The sequence below is a fragment of the Hylobates moloch genome, unplaced genomic scaffold (genome assembly GCF_009828535.3).
Source record: "Hylobates moloch isolate HMO894 unplaced genomic scaffold, HMol_V3 SCAFFOLD_2, whole genome shotgun sequence".
Taxonomy (NCBI): Eukaryota; Metazoa; Chordata; class Mammalia; order Primates; family Hylobatidae; genus Hylobates; species Hylobates moloch.
Genome location: NW_026652277.1, coordinates 67,733,880 through 67,749,021, shown reverse-complemented (window position 1 = coordinate 67,749,021; position 15,142 = coordinate 67,733,880). Strand labels below are relative to the sequence as shown.

At 40.3% G+C, this 15,142-nt stretch overlaps 1 protein-coding gene across 2 annotated transcripts in view; it reads right to left on the bottom strand.

Annotated features, from left to right (window-relative positions):
- Positions 1 to 13,607, bottom strand: part of SRP72 (signal recognition particle 72) — a 36,175-nt gene extending 22,568 nt beyond the window's left edge. For both annotated transcript variants that reach the window (XM_032151510.2, XM_058434457.1), the window contains exons 1-8: positions 13,477 to 13,607; positions 11,456 to 11,576; positions 9,368 to 9,491; positions 7,009 to 7,152; positions 6,815 to 6,926; positions 3,663 to 3,694; positions 1,886 to 2,010; positions 1,740 to 1,797 (exon numbers count right to left, since the gene is read on the bottom strand). In XM_032151510.2, coding sequence (XP_032007401.1) covers positions 1,740 to 1,797; positions 1,886 to 2,010; positions 3,663 to 3,694; positions 6,815 to 6,926; positions 7,009 to 7,152; positions 9,368 to 9,491; positions 11,456 to 11,576; positions 13,477 to 13,585 — 825 coding nt within the window. In that variant the 5' untranslated portion in view covers positions 13,586 to 13,607. The remainder of the gene's footprint in view (positions 1 to 1,739; positions 1,798 to 1,885; positions 2,011 to 3,662; positions 3,695 to 6,814; positions 6,927 to 7,008; positions 7,153 to 9,367; positions 9,492 to 11,455; positions 11,577 to 13,476) is intronic.
- Positions 13,608 to 15,142: the final 1,535 nt, after the last annotated feature.

The following is a 15,142-nucleotide window of genomic DNA, read 5'->3' as shown; positions in this document are numbered from 1 at the left end:
CGAGAATCACTTGAACCCGGGAGGAGGAGCTGCAGTAAGCCGAGATCGTGCCACTGCACTCCAGCCTGGGCAACAGAGAAAGACTCCATCTTGGGGGAAAAAAAAAATTTGTCCTGACAAGCATTTCAAAATTCATAAACATAGACAGGTATATATTTTTGCCAAGATTCAAAGGCTAGTATCAATGTTTGGAAATCTATACCATACCAATGGCCAACAGCAACCTCCCATGATTACTACCCCTTTTAATGCCATTATCTACATCCAAGGATACATTACATTTCTGCCACAGGAGAGAAGTACCACTAAGTAGTAGAAGGGGAAAGCTCTGAAGTCAGAAACTAGAATCTGAATCCAAGTTTTTCCTCTTATGAAGTAGGCTATGACCTTATACAAATTACTTAACTACTTTTAGTCTCAGATTATACTCCTACAGAGATAAGGACTACCACCTAAAAAGATTATTGAGAGGAAGAAATAAGGTGGTACTTGAAAAATCACATGGTATATCAAGATAAATAATATGTTCAAATGTTACTTTTCTTACTTTCCACTGACTTGGATTTCAAATGTGACCTTGAAATGTTTTTCCAGGCTGGGTGTGGTGGCTCACCCCTGGAATCCCAGCAATTTGGGAGGCTGAGGTAGGAGGATTTCTTGAGCCCAGGAGTTTAAAGACCAGCCTGGGCAACATGGCAAGACTCTGTCTCTACAGATTTTTTTTTTTTTTTTTTTTAATTAACCAGGCACGGTGGTGTGTGCCTGTGGTCCCAGCTACTTGGGAGGATCGCCTGAGGCTACAGTGAGTCATGTCTGCACCACTGCCCTCCAGCCTGGGTGACAGTCTAGAAAAAAAAAAACAAAAAAAAAACAAAAAAAAAGAAAGAAAAATAAAGCTTTTTCCATTAGAGTGTTCCTGGCCGGGCAGTGGCTCACACCTGTAATCCCAGCACTTTGGGAGGCTGAGGTGGGTGGATCAGGAGGTCGGTAGATCGAGACCATGGTGAAACCTCGTCTCTACTAAAAATACAAAAAAAAATTAGCCAGGCGTGGTGGCGGGCGCCTGTAGTCCCAGCTACTCGGGAGGCTGAGGCAGGAGAATGGCGTGAACCCGGGAGGCGGAGGTTGCAGTGAGCTGAGATCGTGCCACTGCACTCCAGCCCGGGCGACAGAGCAAGACTCGGTCTCAAAAAAAACAAAACAAAAAAAAAGAGTGTTCCTAATGGTGGCTAATGACATTAGTACAGTCCTCTAAGTTAAGAGTGCTTATATATATATTTGTAATATTTTACATGGGATGGGGTGTGGGGGAGAAGAAAGAGCACCTGTCCATACCCCCTAAAGAAAGAAAACCCGAGAAAAAATTACATAAAGAACACTTTCACATTCAGATTCCATAGATGAAGAAATCATATAAAACACGCATATACTTAAAGTTTAAAAGCCCCAATAATTTATATCTCTTACAAAGAGAGAGTCTCTATACTATTAGATGCTGGGAAAAGGGGAGGATCTTAAAGTCTAGGATCTACTACAAAAAGTTTTATTACTCGAGTATACCTTGCAGCATCATTATCATTAGGAGAGTTAAGTAATACCCTCCATTGTGATTTTGCTACAACTGGACTCTTTTCATCATGTTAAAAAGAACACTTACCCTATCCTAGAACAAAACTAAAACTAGGGTGATGAGCTTTCAGGGTAAAATACATCTATGGAAAGCCACGAATATTCCATACCTTGTTAATGGTAATGATGTTATTTGCAATTACAGCTAGTAATCCCACATCTGTTGGTCTGTGAACAACAAGCAACAGTCAAAATCAAATAAACCTTTAAAAAGAACCCCACCCCCCATAAAAGATACTTCCTTTTAATAACTCACTTTAGTTTTATTATTTGATTGTAAAGTTGCAAAGCCTCCTCTGTTCGACCCTGAAGCTGCAGAATATAAGCCATCTGACCATGAATGATGGCCAATTCTGCCTGTGGGTCTTCCTCAGTCCCATCCTAAGAGAAAGAAATATTTTTCCCATATAAATTTTCCAAACTGATCTACATATTTTCCAAATGACCCAAACATTCACAAGAGATACAATCCTGAAGACATACAATTTCAGAAATTTTCCCTTAGAGTCAGTTCTTTAGAAACTGCCAGCAAGAGAGAAGTTTAAGTGAAAACAGCAAAAAGACTTCAACTTCTAAGAAGTATCTAAAGTAAAAAAAAAAAAAAAAAAGAAAAGGCAAAAAGATCCTAGAAGAACATGGTAACAAGTTTAGGAATACCATTTATTGATCATTATCATCCTCTAAAGCCCAAGAATTAAAAAACGTAAGTAAAAAACAAGCATGGAAATATATCTTTTTATAATGATACCCCTAAATTCTGGAAACATAATTTTCTCATAAAAATCACATTTAAAAATGCTTTTCTCTCTATTCTACCATAACTCTACCTCAAAAACTAGAAAATTCCAATTAACACCGTAAGAAAAAACTTCAAAAGCTGGAACTAATTCTGTACTTTAATCCTATAATTGAACAAATTCTGCAATTAAAGTAGTAGCTCTCTTAACCGATGCTCCAGATTAATCCACATTTCTCCTTTCCTTCTGAACAGGCTGTACAATGAATACTCAAAACTAGGAGACAACATTCCTTTAATGACCCAACACTCCTGCTCTCACCTGGTGAGTATCTGCTGACCAGGAGTCAGATATGTTTGTTTCCAAACCCATTATGCAGTTGTGTTTGATGAGGAAATGATAAAACTTAAAAATATTAGAAGAACTGTGGGCTGGGCATGGTGGTTCACGCCTGTAATCTCAGTGCTTTAGGAGGCTGAGGCGGGAGGGTCGCTTGAGGCCTGGAGTTTGAGATAAGCCAAACTTGTCAACACAGCGAGACCCCCATCTCTACAAAGAAGAAAATAATTAGCTGGGCATAGTGGTGCTACTCAGGAGGCTGTGGTGAGAGGACTGCTTGAGCCCAGGAGTTTGAGGTTACAGTGACCTATAATCATACCACAGCAATCCAGCCTGGGTGAAACAGCAAGATCCTGTCTCAAAAAAAAAGGAGAGAACTATGAATGCGAAAAGAGACTATTTCAATGTAAATCATAATCATGTTGAATACTCAGAAAGATACGGGAGAGGTAAATTCCTAAAGAAAATTATTGTCTAATTAGTTGTGAGCCAAAAAATGGTAAGAGATTGGTAAAAAACAAACAAAAAAAACATAAGGACTCTATAATGAAAGTGCTTACCAACTGTATTTAAGATATTGTTACACTTAAAAAGAAAAACCTAAAGTGTAAATTGGGAATGTTGAATTATGTCACTACATAAGAAATACACATGGAACTCCTAGGAGCAGACCAATCCTCAAAGACCTTAGTCCTACATCCTAAAATGGGGGAATAAATTTACATTATATAAATGTATCATCAAGTGCTTAAGGTTACGTCAAAATTTTTTGTATTGTGATTTCTCATTCTAGTAGACTTCATCAAATAACTGACACAAGAGGGTGGTTTCTAGCGTGATTCCTACTTAATGAATTGCCATCTTCTAAAAAAAGTCAATAAACAGTACAATGAAGCCTCAGTAATTTATCATAGTCAGAAGTGTAAAATTTAGGTTTAACAATGACGGAATACTTACAGTGTCTTCTGATAATGAACGGCGGCAAAGATCTACAGGAGAAAAATTGTTTTAAAAGTAGTATTGCTGGGTAAATTCCATTTCTTTCACTATTTCAAAGAGCAAGATCTAAATTCCTAAGCAGAAGATTCCAAGATAATCGTAGTAACACGCAATTGTGAAATTTACATTAGCATCAAATATACTACATATATATTATCAGTCTCTTGACTTTCCTAGCACTTTTCTTTCATTTGTTGTGTCTATGCTAAAAATATTTGTGAAGTGCATTAAAAAATACAAATGTAGTAAATATTAATTGCAAAAAATCTATTATAGAAAAGTACAAAAATAAATAATCCTACCACCCAGAGATAAACACTACTAGCATTTCAGTTATTTAGTTTTTTAATATTTTTTTGTTTGTTTTTAAAGTTGGGAGTCTCACTCTGTTGCCCAGGCTGGAGTGCAGTGGCTTAATCATATAGCTCTCTGCAGCCTTGAAATTCTGGGCTCAAGTGATCCTCCCACCTCTGCCTCCCAAACAGCTGGGACTATAGCTGTGAGCCACCATACCTGACTTAGTTTTATGTAAATGCACAGCTGCATTTTAAAATGAAAAGTAAGACACTGTGCATACTATTTTGAAACCTCCTTTCCCCATTCAATATCCTGTGGATATCTTTCTGTTACAATAAACATAGATCTACATTACTGTATCTTTTTTAATGTTATTGGTTATAGTGACTGTAATTACTTTATGATTATGGTAAAACTTAGCCAATCCTTTAATAGTACAGAACTTCATGCTGTTTCTAAATTTCTGTTCTTACGAATATCCCTTCAATGAATATTCACACAGACAGATACGTAAATTTATCTAATCATTTCCTCAAGTTTCTAGAAGTGAAATTATTGGATCAAAGGGTAGGTAAATTTAAAATCTGCTACACATCACCAAACTGCTCACTGAAAAGTCTGTATTACTCTTACACTCAAACCCACAATATATGAGAATGTTCTTCATTGGGTATGATCAAGAAATTATAATTCTGCCGGGTGCAGTGGCTCACATTTGTAATCCCAGCACTTTGGGAGGTCAAGGTGGGTAGTTCACTTGAGGTCAGGAAATTGTAATTCTTTTTTTTTTTTTGGAGACAGGGTCTCACTCTGTCACCCAGGCTGGAATACAGTGGTATGATTTCAGCTCACTCGAGCCTCAACCTCCTAGGCCCTCCTAGGCCCTGCTGCCTTAGCCACTGGAGTAGCTGGGAATACAGGTGTGCACCACCACAATCGGCCACATATATGTATATATTTTTTTTTTTTTGTAAAAACGAGGGCTTACTATGTTACCCAGACTGGTCTTGAACTGCTAGGCTCAAGCAATCCTCCTGCCTCAGCCTCCCAAAAGTGCTGGGATTACAGGCGTAAGCCACTGCACTCAGCCAAAAAAAATTATAATTCTTAAACAGATTTTTCTTCTCATGATGCTCTAACCTTTGTTCTTAAATTTTAACTTTCAACATTTAACAGTAAAACTTTGATCTCATTTTAACCCCTAATACTTAACAGTAAAACAGACTTTGTTTCACCTTTTTTTCCACCCTAGTGATCACTGCAGTACCTACATCACTTTTATAGCTTCCAGGGAAAAATGTATGCACAAGCAAAGTCAAAATGTTTCACATGTTAATACTAGACACAGTTCTCTAATAAATTAATTTTTTTCTTAATTAAAAGCTTCAGCTGGGCACAGTGGCTCATGGCTGTAATCCCAGCACTTTAGGAGGCCAAGGCAGGCAGATCACTTGATGACAGGAATTTGAGACTAGCCTGGCCAACATGGCGAAAACCATCTCTACTGAAAATACAAAAATTAGTTGGGCATTTCTGGCATACGCCTGTGATCCCAGCTACTTGGGAGGCTGAGGCACGAGAATTGCTTGAACCTGGGAGGCGGAGAGTGAAGTGAGCCAAGTTCTCGCCACTGCATTCCAACCTGGGCGACAGAGCAAGACTCTGTTCCTCCCCTGCCCGACCCCCAACAAAAAAGCTTCAAAGCATGCAAATATTATATACAGAAACATACCAAATGGAGTTAAAACGTGCTTGAGGCCGGGCGTGGTGGCTCATGCCTGTAATCCTAGCACTTTGGGAGGCTGAGGCAGGTGGATCACGAGGTCAGGAGTTCGAGACCAGCCTGGCCAACATGGTGAAACCCTGTCTCTACTAAAAATACAAAAATTAGCTGGGTGTGGTGGTGGGCGCCTGTAATCCCAGCTACTCGGGAGGCTGAGGCAGGAGAATTATTTGAACCTGGGAGGTGGAGGTTGCAGTGAGCCGACATTGTGCCATTGCACTCCAGCCTGGGCAACAGGGCAAGACTCCGTCTCAAAAAAAAAAAAAAAAGTGCTTGAATGGTGCTATCAATACATAAATGTAGTGTATGTGTGTGTATACAAATAGGCACACCATGTTATTACTTGAATACCTGTTTAACAACAATAATAATGGTAACAAATATTTACTGAAAGCTTATACTATATGCCATGATGGCATGTATTATTGTGAATGGTTGACATTGATTAACTCACTTAATCTACACATAACATTCACAGTAACTTGTTCAAAACCTGCTCCTCAAAATTCAAAAGTTAAGGTTCGGTATGGTTGGAAACAGACTAATAGTCTGGCTTAGGGATTAGAAATATAGGCAAGATATGGTCAAAAAGAGAAAGTGCTGGTAATCCCAGCACTTTGAAAGGCCAAGGAGGGTGGATCACTTGAGGCCAGGAGTTCGAGGTCAGCCTGGCCAACATGGTGAAACCCCATTTCTACTAAACATACAAAAATTAGCCGGGTGTGGTGGCGTGCACCTATAATCCCAGCTACTCGGGAGGCTGAGGCAGGAGAATTGCTTGAACTTGGGAGACAGAGGTTGCAGTGAGCCAAGATCGTGCCATTGCACTCCAGCCTGGGCGACAGGGTAAGATTCTGTCCTACTCCATTAAAAAAAAAAAAAAAAAAAAGACTACAGGAACTTGGAGAAATTGTCACTGCATCGATAACTTCCATTTAATAATTCCACAGAAGTCAAATGCAATTTTAGAAGATACTCTACAAAGTTATATGCACATTATATTTACAGGTAAGTTTAACAAACTTCCAACCTTCAGCTTTTTGTAGGATTTTCATGGCCTGGTTCAGCTGGCCTTGGCCTATCAGTGCACATGCAGTGTTGTAGCACAGCTCATGTGTGCCTTCCTGGAGGCCCAAGTTCCCCTGTCAGGGGACAAAATACCAGTTAAATACTAAACATGAATAATACTTTATGACTGCATGGGTACACCACAAGGATACTCACTGGAACCACTTTTTCCCAATTGCTTTGAGCTGCAACAACTGCTGAAAGATTTGTTTTCCTCTCCTCATCATAATCATCTTGGGAGTTTCGGACGAGATCTCTATAAACTGCTAAGCATTCATCATAGCGTTCCAAACGGTATAACTGAATAATAAATAGCAAGTAAAAAATCAGAGACAAATATGGTGTTATGTCTTTAATATCATGCAAACCTTTTTTGGAACCACTAAGTAGGATTCCTAGTTCGGCATAACGTGAACAATCAACTGTTTATGTTTTATAATTTTTAAATAGTTCCATGTACTAGTCATACTTTCAAATAAATTACTTTTCAAAAATATTTTTAAAATGAATTTTCACTATATGGTGGTTCTGTAGGCAGGATTCAGTTGAGAAAAGTCATTTTCTTTCTTCCTTTTCTTTTTTTTTTTTTTTTTTTGAGACGGAGTTTCGCTCTTGTTGCCTAGACTGGAGTGCAATGGTGTGATCTTGCCTCACTGCAACCTCCACCTCCCAGGTTCAAGAGATTCTCCTGCCTCAGCCTCCCGAGTAGCTGGGATTACAGACGTGCGCCACCATGCCTGGCTAATTTTGTATTTTTAGTAGAGATGGGGTTTCTCCATGGTCAGGCTGGTCTCGAACTCCCAACCTCAAGGGATCCACCCGCCTCGGCCTCCCAAAGTGCTGGGATTACAGGCGTGAGCCACCGCACCTGACCCAGAAAAGTGATTTTTTTTTTTTTTGAGACGGAGTCTCGCTCTGTCACCCAGGCTGGAGTGCAGTGGCGCGATCTCGGCTCACTGCAAGCTCCGCCTCCCAGGTGCATGCCATTCTCCTGCCTCAGCCTCCCGAGTAGCTGGGACTACAGGCACCCGCCACCACGCCTGGCTAATTTTTTGTATTTTTTAGTAGAGACGGGGTTTCACCATGTTAGCTAGGATGGTCTCGATCTCCTGACCTCATGATCCGCCCGCCTTGGCCTCCCCAAGTGCGAAAAGTGATTTTCTTTACCTTTCTTCTTGAAGTTAGTAAAGTGCCTAAATAGGTTGTGAAAGAACACTTTTCTATAGGTCTAGGTAACCCTGTTACCTAGATCTAAAATTACAATGAAAATATTTTTCCACAACACAAAATGATTACTAAAATAGGAACAAAATTAAATGTTAAGAAAAATACTTAATGTTTCCTAGGAGTTCCCTATAATATTCGTTGTATCTTTCTCAGAAACCAGCTATCACACAGGTGAGTCTCAAGCAGACACAATAGAATTCCTACTGATTTCATTCAAGTTGTGCTCAAAGAATAACAACTGCCACTCTAGGTCAATTAGTCCATTATGCATGACACAGGTTGATGTCCTTAACCTCAAAATGCTGGAATTTACCCTAAAGTTATCCAGTTTACCTTAAAAGTTTTTATAGACCTACAATCCATGAATTTGTCCAAATTTTTCTTCAATTCATTTGTATTATTAAATCCATACTACCTCCTGAGGACAATACATTCAACACAACATTATTTGCCCTAAATTGACATTTAAAAGTCTTTCAGAGGAGGCCAGATATGGTGGCTTACACCCGTAATCCCAGTACTTTGAGAGGTCAAGGCAGGCAAATCACTTGAGGCCAGGAGTTTGAGACAAGCCTCGGCAACATGGCATAACCCTGTCTCTACTAAAAAATAAAAAAATTAGCTGGGCGAGTTGGCGCATGCCTGTAATCACAGCTACTTGGGAGGCTGAGGCAGGAGAATCGCTTGAACCTGGAAGTCAGAGACTGCAGTGAGCCGAGATAGTGCCACTGCACTCCAGCCTGGGCAACAGAACGAGACTCCATTTAAAAAAAAAGAAAAAAGAAAAACTTTAAGAGGGTTTTGCTAGCTATAATATACACATTTCTGTCCTCTTGTCATTAACAGCCCTATTTTACATTAGGCTTAATTTTATGTCTCAAAATACTTTAAAATATTTTCACGATTTCATGGGCTAGAATCATCTAAATTCTTATCTATCATGATATCCTTAGAGTAAAATATCAGTGAAATAGTACTTCAAATCTGTTTAAGTATACAAGCTCAATGTGCTTCATCTTTCTAACTCAAAAGTCAAAATTAAATAGATTAGTTCATTTTCTTTGATTTTCTAATTACCTGAGGAAGTCATTTGTTCATAGCACATTATATATGCAACTGTTTGTATGAAGATCAAGAAGAGGAATTATGTTCAAACCTCAAGGACTGGTTTGGTGGCCAGTTTTGTGGAGCATCAGGATGGGCTGGGTTTCCTCAACCCTGCTCCTTGCTAGAGGTAGTCATGCTCACTCAGTATCACTGTCAACATGTATTTAAAAGGAGTAATTACCACTTGTCCATAAAGCTCCTTCAGTTTGTCTGTCTGCTGGTTGGCACTTTCTATTGTCTTCAAGGCATTCTCAATTCTGTTCAGCCTGTACTCGCAATATGCCTTTTCAAAGGAGAGAGAGTTACTGAAGAAGGAAAAAAACCAGTATCTGATTATTACCTAACAATGCAATGCACCCATTATATACAACACCACTCTAAGCCTGGATATAGTCCTGATAACAGATGAGAAAACTGACAAAGGTTAGAGACTTATGTAAATATCAGATAGCCTGTAAATGTATATCAATCAAACATATAATTAAGCATATATCAATTTCCCTAGCCTCTCTTTCATGGATATTGTTATTAAAATTATTGGCCTTTTGAAATAAACATTTAAGAAGGAAATCATTAATCTGCTAAATAAGTAATTGTCTTAGATACAAAGATAATCTGAAGGCTGTTAAATGGGTTGTTTTAGAAGTTTCTTAAATTCATTAACAAAACAATAAGCCATATAATGCTTCTTTAAACTTGTTTAAGAAACAAATGATTAGCAAAGAAACAGTAACTAGAAATCTTAAAAGAAGTACTTGTAATCAAACAACTGGTAAACACTACTAACATACACACACTTAAAAATTCATCTACATTAATGTGATACCTCATTGTTGATGTTTCAACCATAATCCACGAGGAAAAATATTTCACAAAGCAAAGGCTAATGTCCTTTATTTACTTACCTAACAAAAAATTTATTTTTGAGCCATGTGTGGTGGCTCATGCCTATAATCCCAGCACTTTGGGAAGCCAAGGTGGGCAGATCACTTGAGGTGAGGAGTTCGAGACCAGCCTGGCCAACACAGCAAAACCCTGTCTCTACTAAAATTACAAAAATTAGCTGGGCGTGGTGGTGCACATCTGTAATCACAGCTACTTGGGAGGGTGAGGCAGGAGAATCACTTGAACCCGGAAGGTGGAGGTTCCACCAGCATGGGCGACAGAGCAAGACTCCTCCAAAAAAAGGAAAAAAAAAAATTATACTTTTATCCAAGACTCATTGACAAAATGTTTTTGAAAATGTCTCTTTTCTCAAAAATAGCCCGAAATCAAGAAACTGAATTTTAGCAAACATATTTAATAGGAGAAAAGCAGCATCACCTCTATTTCCCTTTTATTTTTAATAAAGTTTACAATTAATTTTTAATCTCTAACACATTTATATGCCTCAAATATAAAAAGAAAAAAAAATACACTAAGAGGCTTTATTCCCACTGCTACTCAAATCTAACCTGTTCCTATTACCTCCTACAAATGACTTTTTTTTTTTTTTTTTTGAGATGGAGTATCCCCTGTCACCCAGGCTGGAGTGCAATGGTGCGATCTCAGCTTACTGCAGCCTCCGCCTCCTGGGTTCAAGCGATTCTCCTGCCTCAGCTTCCCAAGTAACTGGGAATATAGGTGCACACCACCATACCCAGCTAATTTTTTGTATCTTCAGTAGAGACGGGGTTTCACCATATTGGCCGGTCTGGTCTCAAACCCCTGACCTCGTGATCCGCCCTCTTAGGCCTCCCACAAATGACTATTTATTCATTATTTCTCTTTATACTGTTTTGCAAATACAGGCAAATGCATATATAAATTTTTGTATCCTCTTCCTCTTGTAAAAGGAAGTATAATATATATTGTTCTGCACCTTGTAAACCAGTATCCCATTAATATGCTTCAAACTTAATTTCAACACATATTTTTTTGGAGCCTAGGTATAACAGTAAAGAAACTTCGACTGTGTTATTCTCCCTATATCCTCCAAGGACTCATAATTATGCCCCACGACTCTCTATGGTTCACCTCCTTAGTGGTTCAAAGGAAACACAGTGGTAAAAAAAAAAAAAAAAAAAAAGGCTCTCTAAGGCTGAAAAAAACAGAAGTTACTAGTATTCCTTCCAGTTTCAGAAATATTATTGACAAGCAAAAGGGAAAAAAAAAAGGAAGGAAAAAAGTTAATAAAAATCAGCAAATAGTTGGGAAAAAAACATGGAAGAGATTATAGCTATAGTAAGTGTTTCTAATAACGGTATAAGCAACTAACTGAATCACTTACTTGGCTAACACTTTGGTGTGAGTATTGATGACATTCAAAGCTTCCTTGAAACTTGCATTCTGGATAAGGCATACCACTTTACAATGCAGGGCAGTTACGTCATCTTTGTTGATCTGTAGTACTAGAGAACAATTTTAGGAAAAGTCATTTTTAAATCCATTTCCTTTTCACATTTTTACTAAATTTTCCCACCCTGTCTCTCTGAAAGCTAAATTTCTAATTTTATTGCAACAGAAATAATTGGTCAGAACAACTGGAAGAAACAGCAACAAAACAAAACAAACCCAGGAAACAACTAATCTTCGCTTTTAACTTAAGAAGTGACAATAAGGAGAGTTACAGAATTATAGATTACATTTTCAATGATAAAAGATTCCCAATATACATGTACCAAAAAAGTGCGGTGAAATAAAGAAGAAAGAAGCAATTTCTCCAGATACTTCATCTTGAAATGCACGCTACATTCTACATAGTTCATTACTCCACAGGGAAAAAGTTCAGGTAGAATTTGGAAGCAAATGACCTAGGTTTGGTGCAAGCTTGCCACTAAATGCTTTGAGGTCTTGGGCATATCACTTAACAGCCAAATCTCAGTTTTCTGAGCTACAAAATGATTAGAAAAGCATTACCTATTTAATAAGGTTACTGACAACATGAAATGAGAATATTTTGGAAAAATTTTATAAAGTATAATACAAAGGCAATTTATCTTGCTGGCAACGTTTCCAAAAATCATTAAAATTTTCCCTTTTCAACTAAGATGACCAAAGTATAGGGAAGAACTCAGGTGGCAAGTTTCAAAGCTAACAACTGTTCGGTGTTAAAATGACCAGGATCATAGTTACTCTTGCTCCTGTGCAACTACAGAAGTCCAATTCTCAAAGAATCACAAGAATTTCTACCAATTAAGAAAACATACTGGTAAACAAGTTGACAATCTTTGCTGATTAAAGAATTCCTGCAAAATACTACACTAAGTATATAGTACTGGTTGGAAGGCTAGAGTTAATTCAAACAAATTTAGGGATCAAATAATTCTAATTCGTAGCTATTTTCCTCAATGTCTGAAATCACCAAAAGTGCACTGTGGGCACAATCACTACTTTTCACGTTAACCCAGGACTAGAGTGTCGAAAATTATTTAGACAGCTTTGTATGTTACTGACACACCTTTTAGGTTAATACTACTCTGAACAGCTAGCCCTGCCTTGGTAATTACATTTCCAAATCTAACATGCACAGGCTGTATCTTCAGTAAAGAACTGCGCACCACCGAGAACATTAAGTAGCATGGCCATATTCCAGGTATGTAGTAAGGAACAAAGAATATGATGAATTAAACCTCACACCAAAGGCGGTAAAACCCGAAATTATCCCTTACAGTGCAAAAACACAGGCCAAACTTTTCTTCCTACATTATTTCAAGTGTTGGTGCTTCCACACACATATTTCCTAACTTAATGACACTGAAGAGATCCCATCTGTGGGAATGACAGGCCTGACATCCAGACCCAGCCCTTTCCTCTCGCCCCGTAGAATCCGTACAGCTTCCACCTGGTCAGCACCAGCCTCTAAACTACGTGTCCCAAGCAGGTTCCTCCCCCTTTAGCGGCCAAAGAGAACAAGCTCCTTCCGCAATACAGTTCTGATCATTGCGCTCAAGATGAAGAAAAGGAGGCACTTTGGGATATTTGTGAAATAAAGCAGCAAAGAGTCAAATAAGAAAACAGCTTGAAATGGACTCCGGGAGCTGCGGTCTCTTTAAAACCTTCCCTCGCGGGTTAGAGAGAAGTACACGTGGCTCTAAGCAACCAGGGACCCCAGGCTGGCCTGGTGAAGCCGAGGGGTGAGACCTGCGTCTGCCTGGCGCTCGGGCCCGAGCCGGGCGGATAATGAGCGGGGGGGGGGTTTCGGGGGTCTCCCCTTCCCGTGCCTCTCGCGCGAGGTGGTCTCGCGCGCCGGAAACAGGCCGCATCCTCCCGCCGGCCTGGGCCCGCCCCAGTGCCCACCCCGACACTTACTCTTATTGACGGTCTTGAGAGCGCGCGTGAAGTCGCCGTTCTGGCCATACCGGTTCACTTCACTCCACAGCGCAGGTACTGACACCCCCCCGCTGCCGCCGCTCGCCATCTTGGAGGAGACGAGGGGCGGGGCGGGGCGGGGCGGGGCGACCTCTGCCCCGGAAGAGGATCTCCGAGGCAGCCGAGAGGAGGAGGAAGTCGATGATTGCTAAGCGTCGCCGGGTTGGGAGCGTCTTCAGCCCTGAGGCAGCATCAGAGACCATAATCTTTTGCTCTCGTGGCAAGAAATTTGTACGGATAGAGTTGATACACCTCACTTGAAGTTGGCCTGGAGAAAAGAGGCGTCGGACTCCTGGACGGGGTTGGGAAACGGTCACCAGTTTCGGCTCAAAGCAGCCTGTTTCCAGGAGACCGCCATGGTCAAGGCAGCGTCCAGGTCCCACGGTGCGGGGCCGGACGATCATTTGTGGGATATAAATAAAAGGACTATGAGGTGGTAAATAAGAGACTACCAACTAGAAACCGTAGGGAGTCATTTGAAGGAGAAATGGGCACGGCTCATCGGTGGTTGAGGGAAAGGGATCTTGAAAGATGATTAGGAGAACTTGGGTTCTGGGGAAAGTGCGGGAGGACATTATGGCAGAGAAGCAAACGTGAGGAAAGATAAGAAGGCAAGAATCTCCCATTACAAAGGATTTGGTGAAACTCTTTGCCTGTCCTTTTCGCTCCCTTCGGGAGCAGTCTGCAATAAGCTGGAAGGGTAATGGGGTGAAAATGCCCGCGGTCAGTTCCCTGGCTCTGCGACTCACTAGATGTCTGACAATAAACAAGTTACTTAGCTTCTGGGAGTCTGTTTTCCCGATTGTGAAATGTTGATACTATATTTGTTCTAGAGATATAAAATATTAGGGTTTGCTTACGACCTTAGTATCAAGACGTGTTCAAATGTACGAAGGGAATTGATATCTGTTGGGTACACTTGATCTGAGTGATTTTTTTTGTTTGTTTTTTTAGGAGACGGGGATCTTTGCCGTGTTGCCCAAGCTGGTCTGGAACTCCTGGGCTCAAGCAATCCTCCCACCACAGCCTCCCCAAGTGCTGGGATTACAGGCATGAGCCACCACACCAAGACGATGTGAGTGATTCACTTGATGTGAATGTTGTATTTTATTGAATGGCCTGCTCTTCAGACTCATATCTTGTCATGACCTTTACAACTTCTGCTACTTCCTGTGTCCCTCAGGAACCTAGCTAACTTTTTTTTTTTTTTGAGACGTAGTCTAGCTCTGTGACCCAGGATGAACCTCACTGCAGTCTCCACCTCCTGGGTTCAAGCGATTCTTTTGCCTCAGCCTCCCAAGTAGCTGGGCCTACAGGCATGAGCCACCACGCCCGGTTAATTTTTGAATTTTTAGTAGAGATGGGGTTTCACTATGTTGGCCAAGCTGGTCTCAAACTCCTGACCTCAAGTGATCCGCCCTCCTCAGCCTCCCAAAGTACAGGGATTACAGGCGTAAGCCATCGTGCCCGGCCTTGCTAACTTCTTTTTGTCTTCCAGTCTTTCTGGTTCTACGTTGAGTTACTTTGAGGAAACATTTGATCTTGCAGACTAGGCAACCTTCTGGTTGCATCCTCTTAGAATAGGGGTCCCCAACCCTGGTACCGG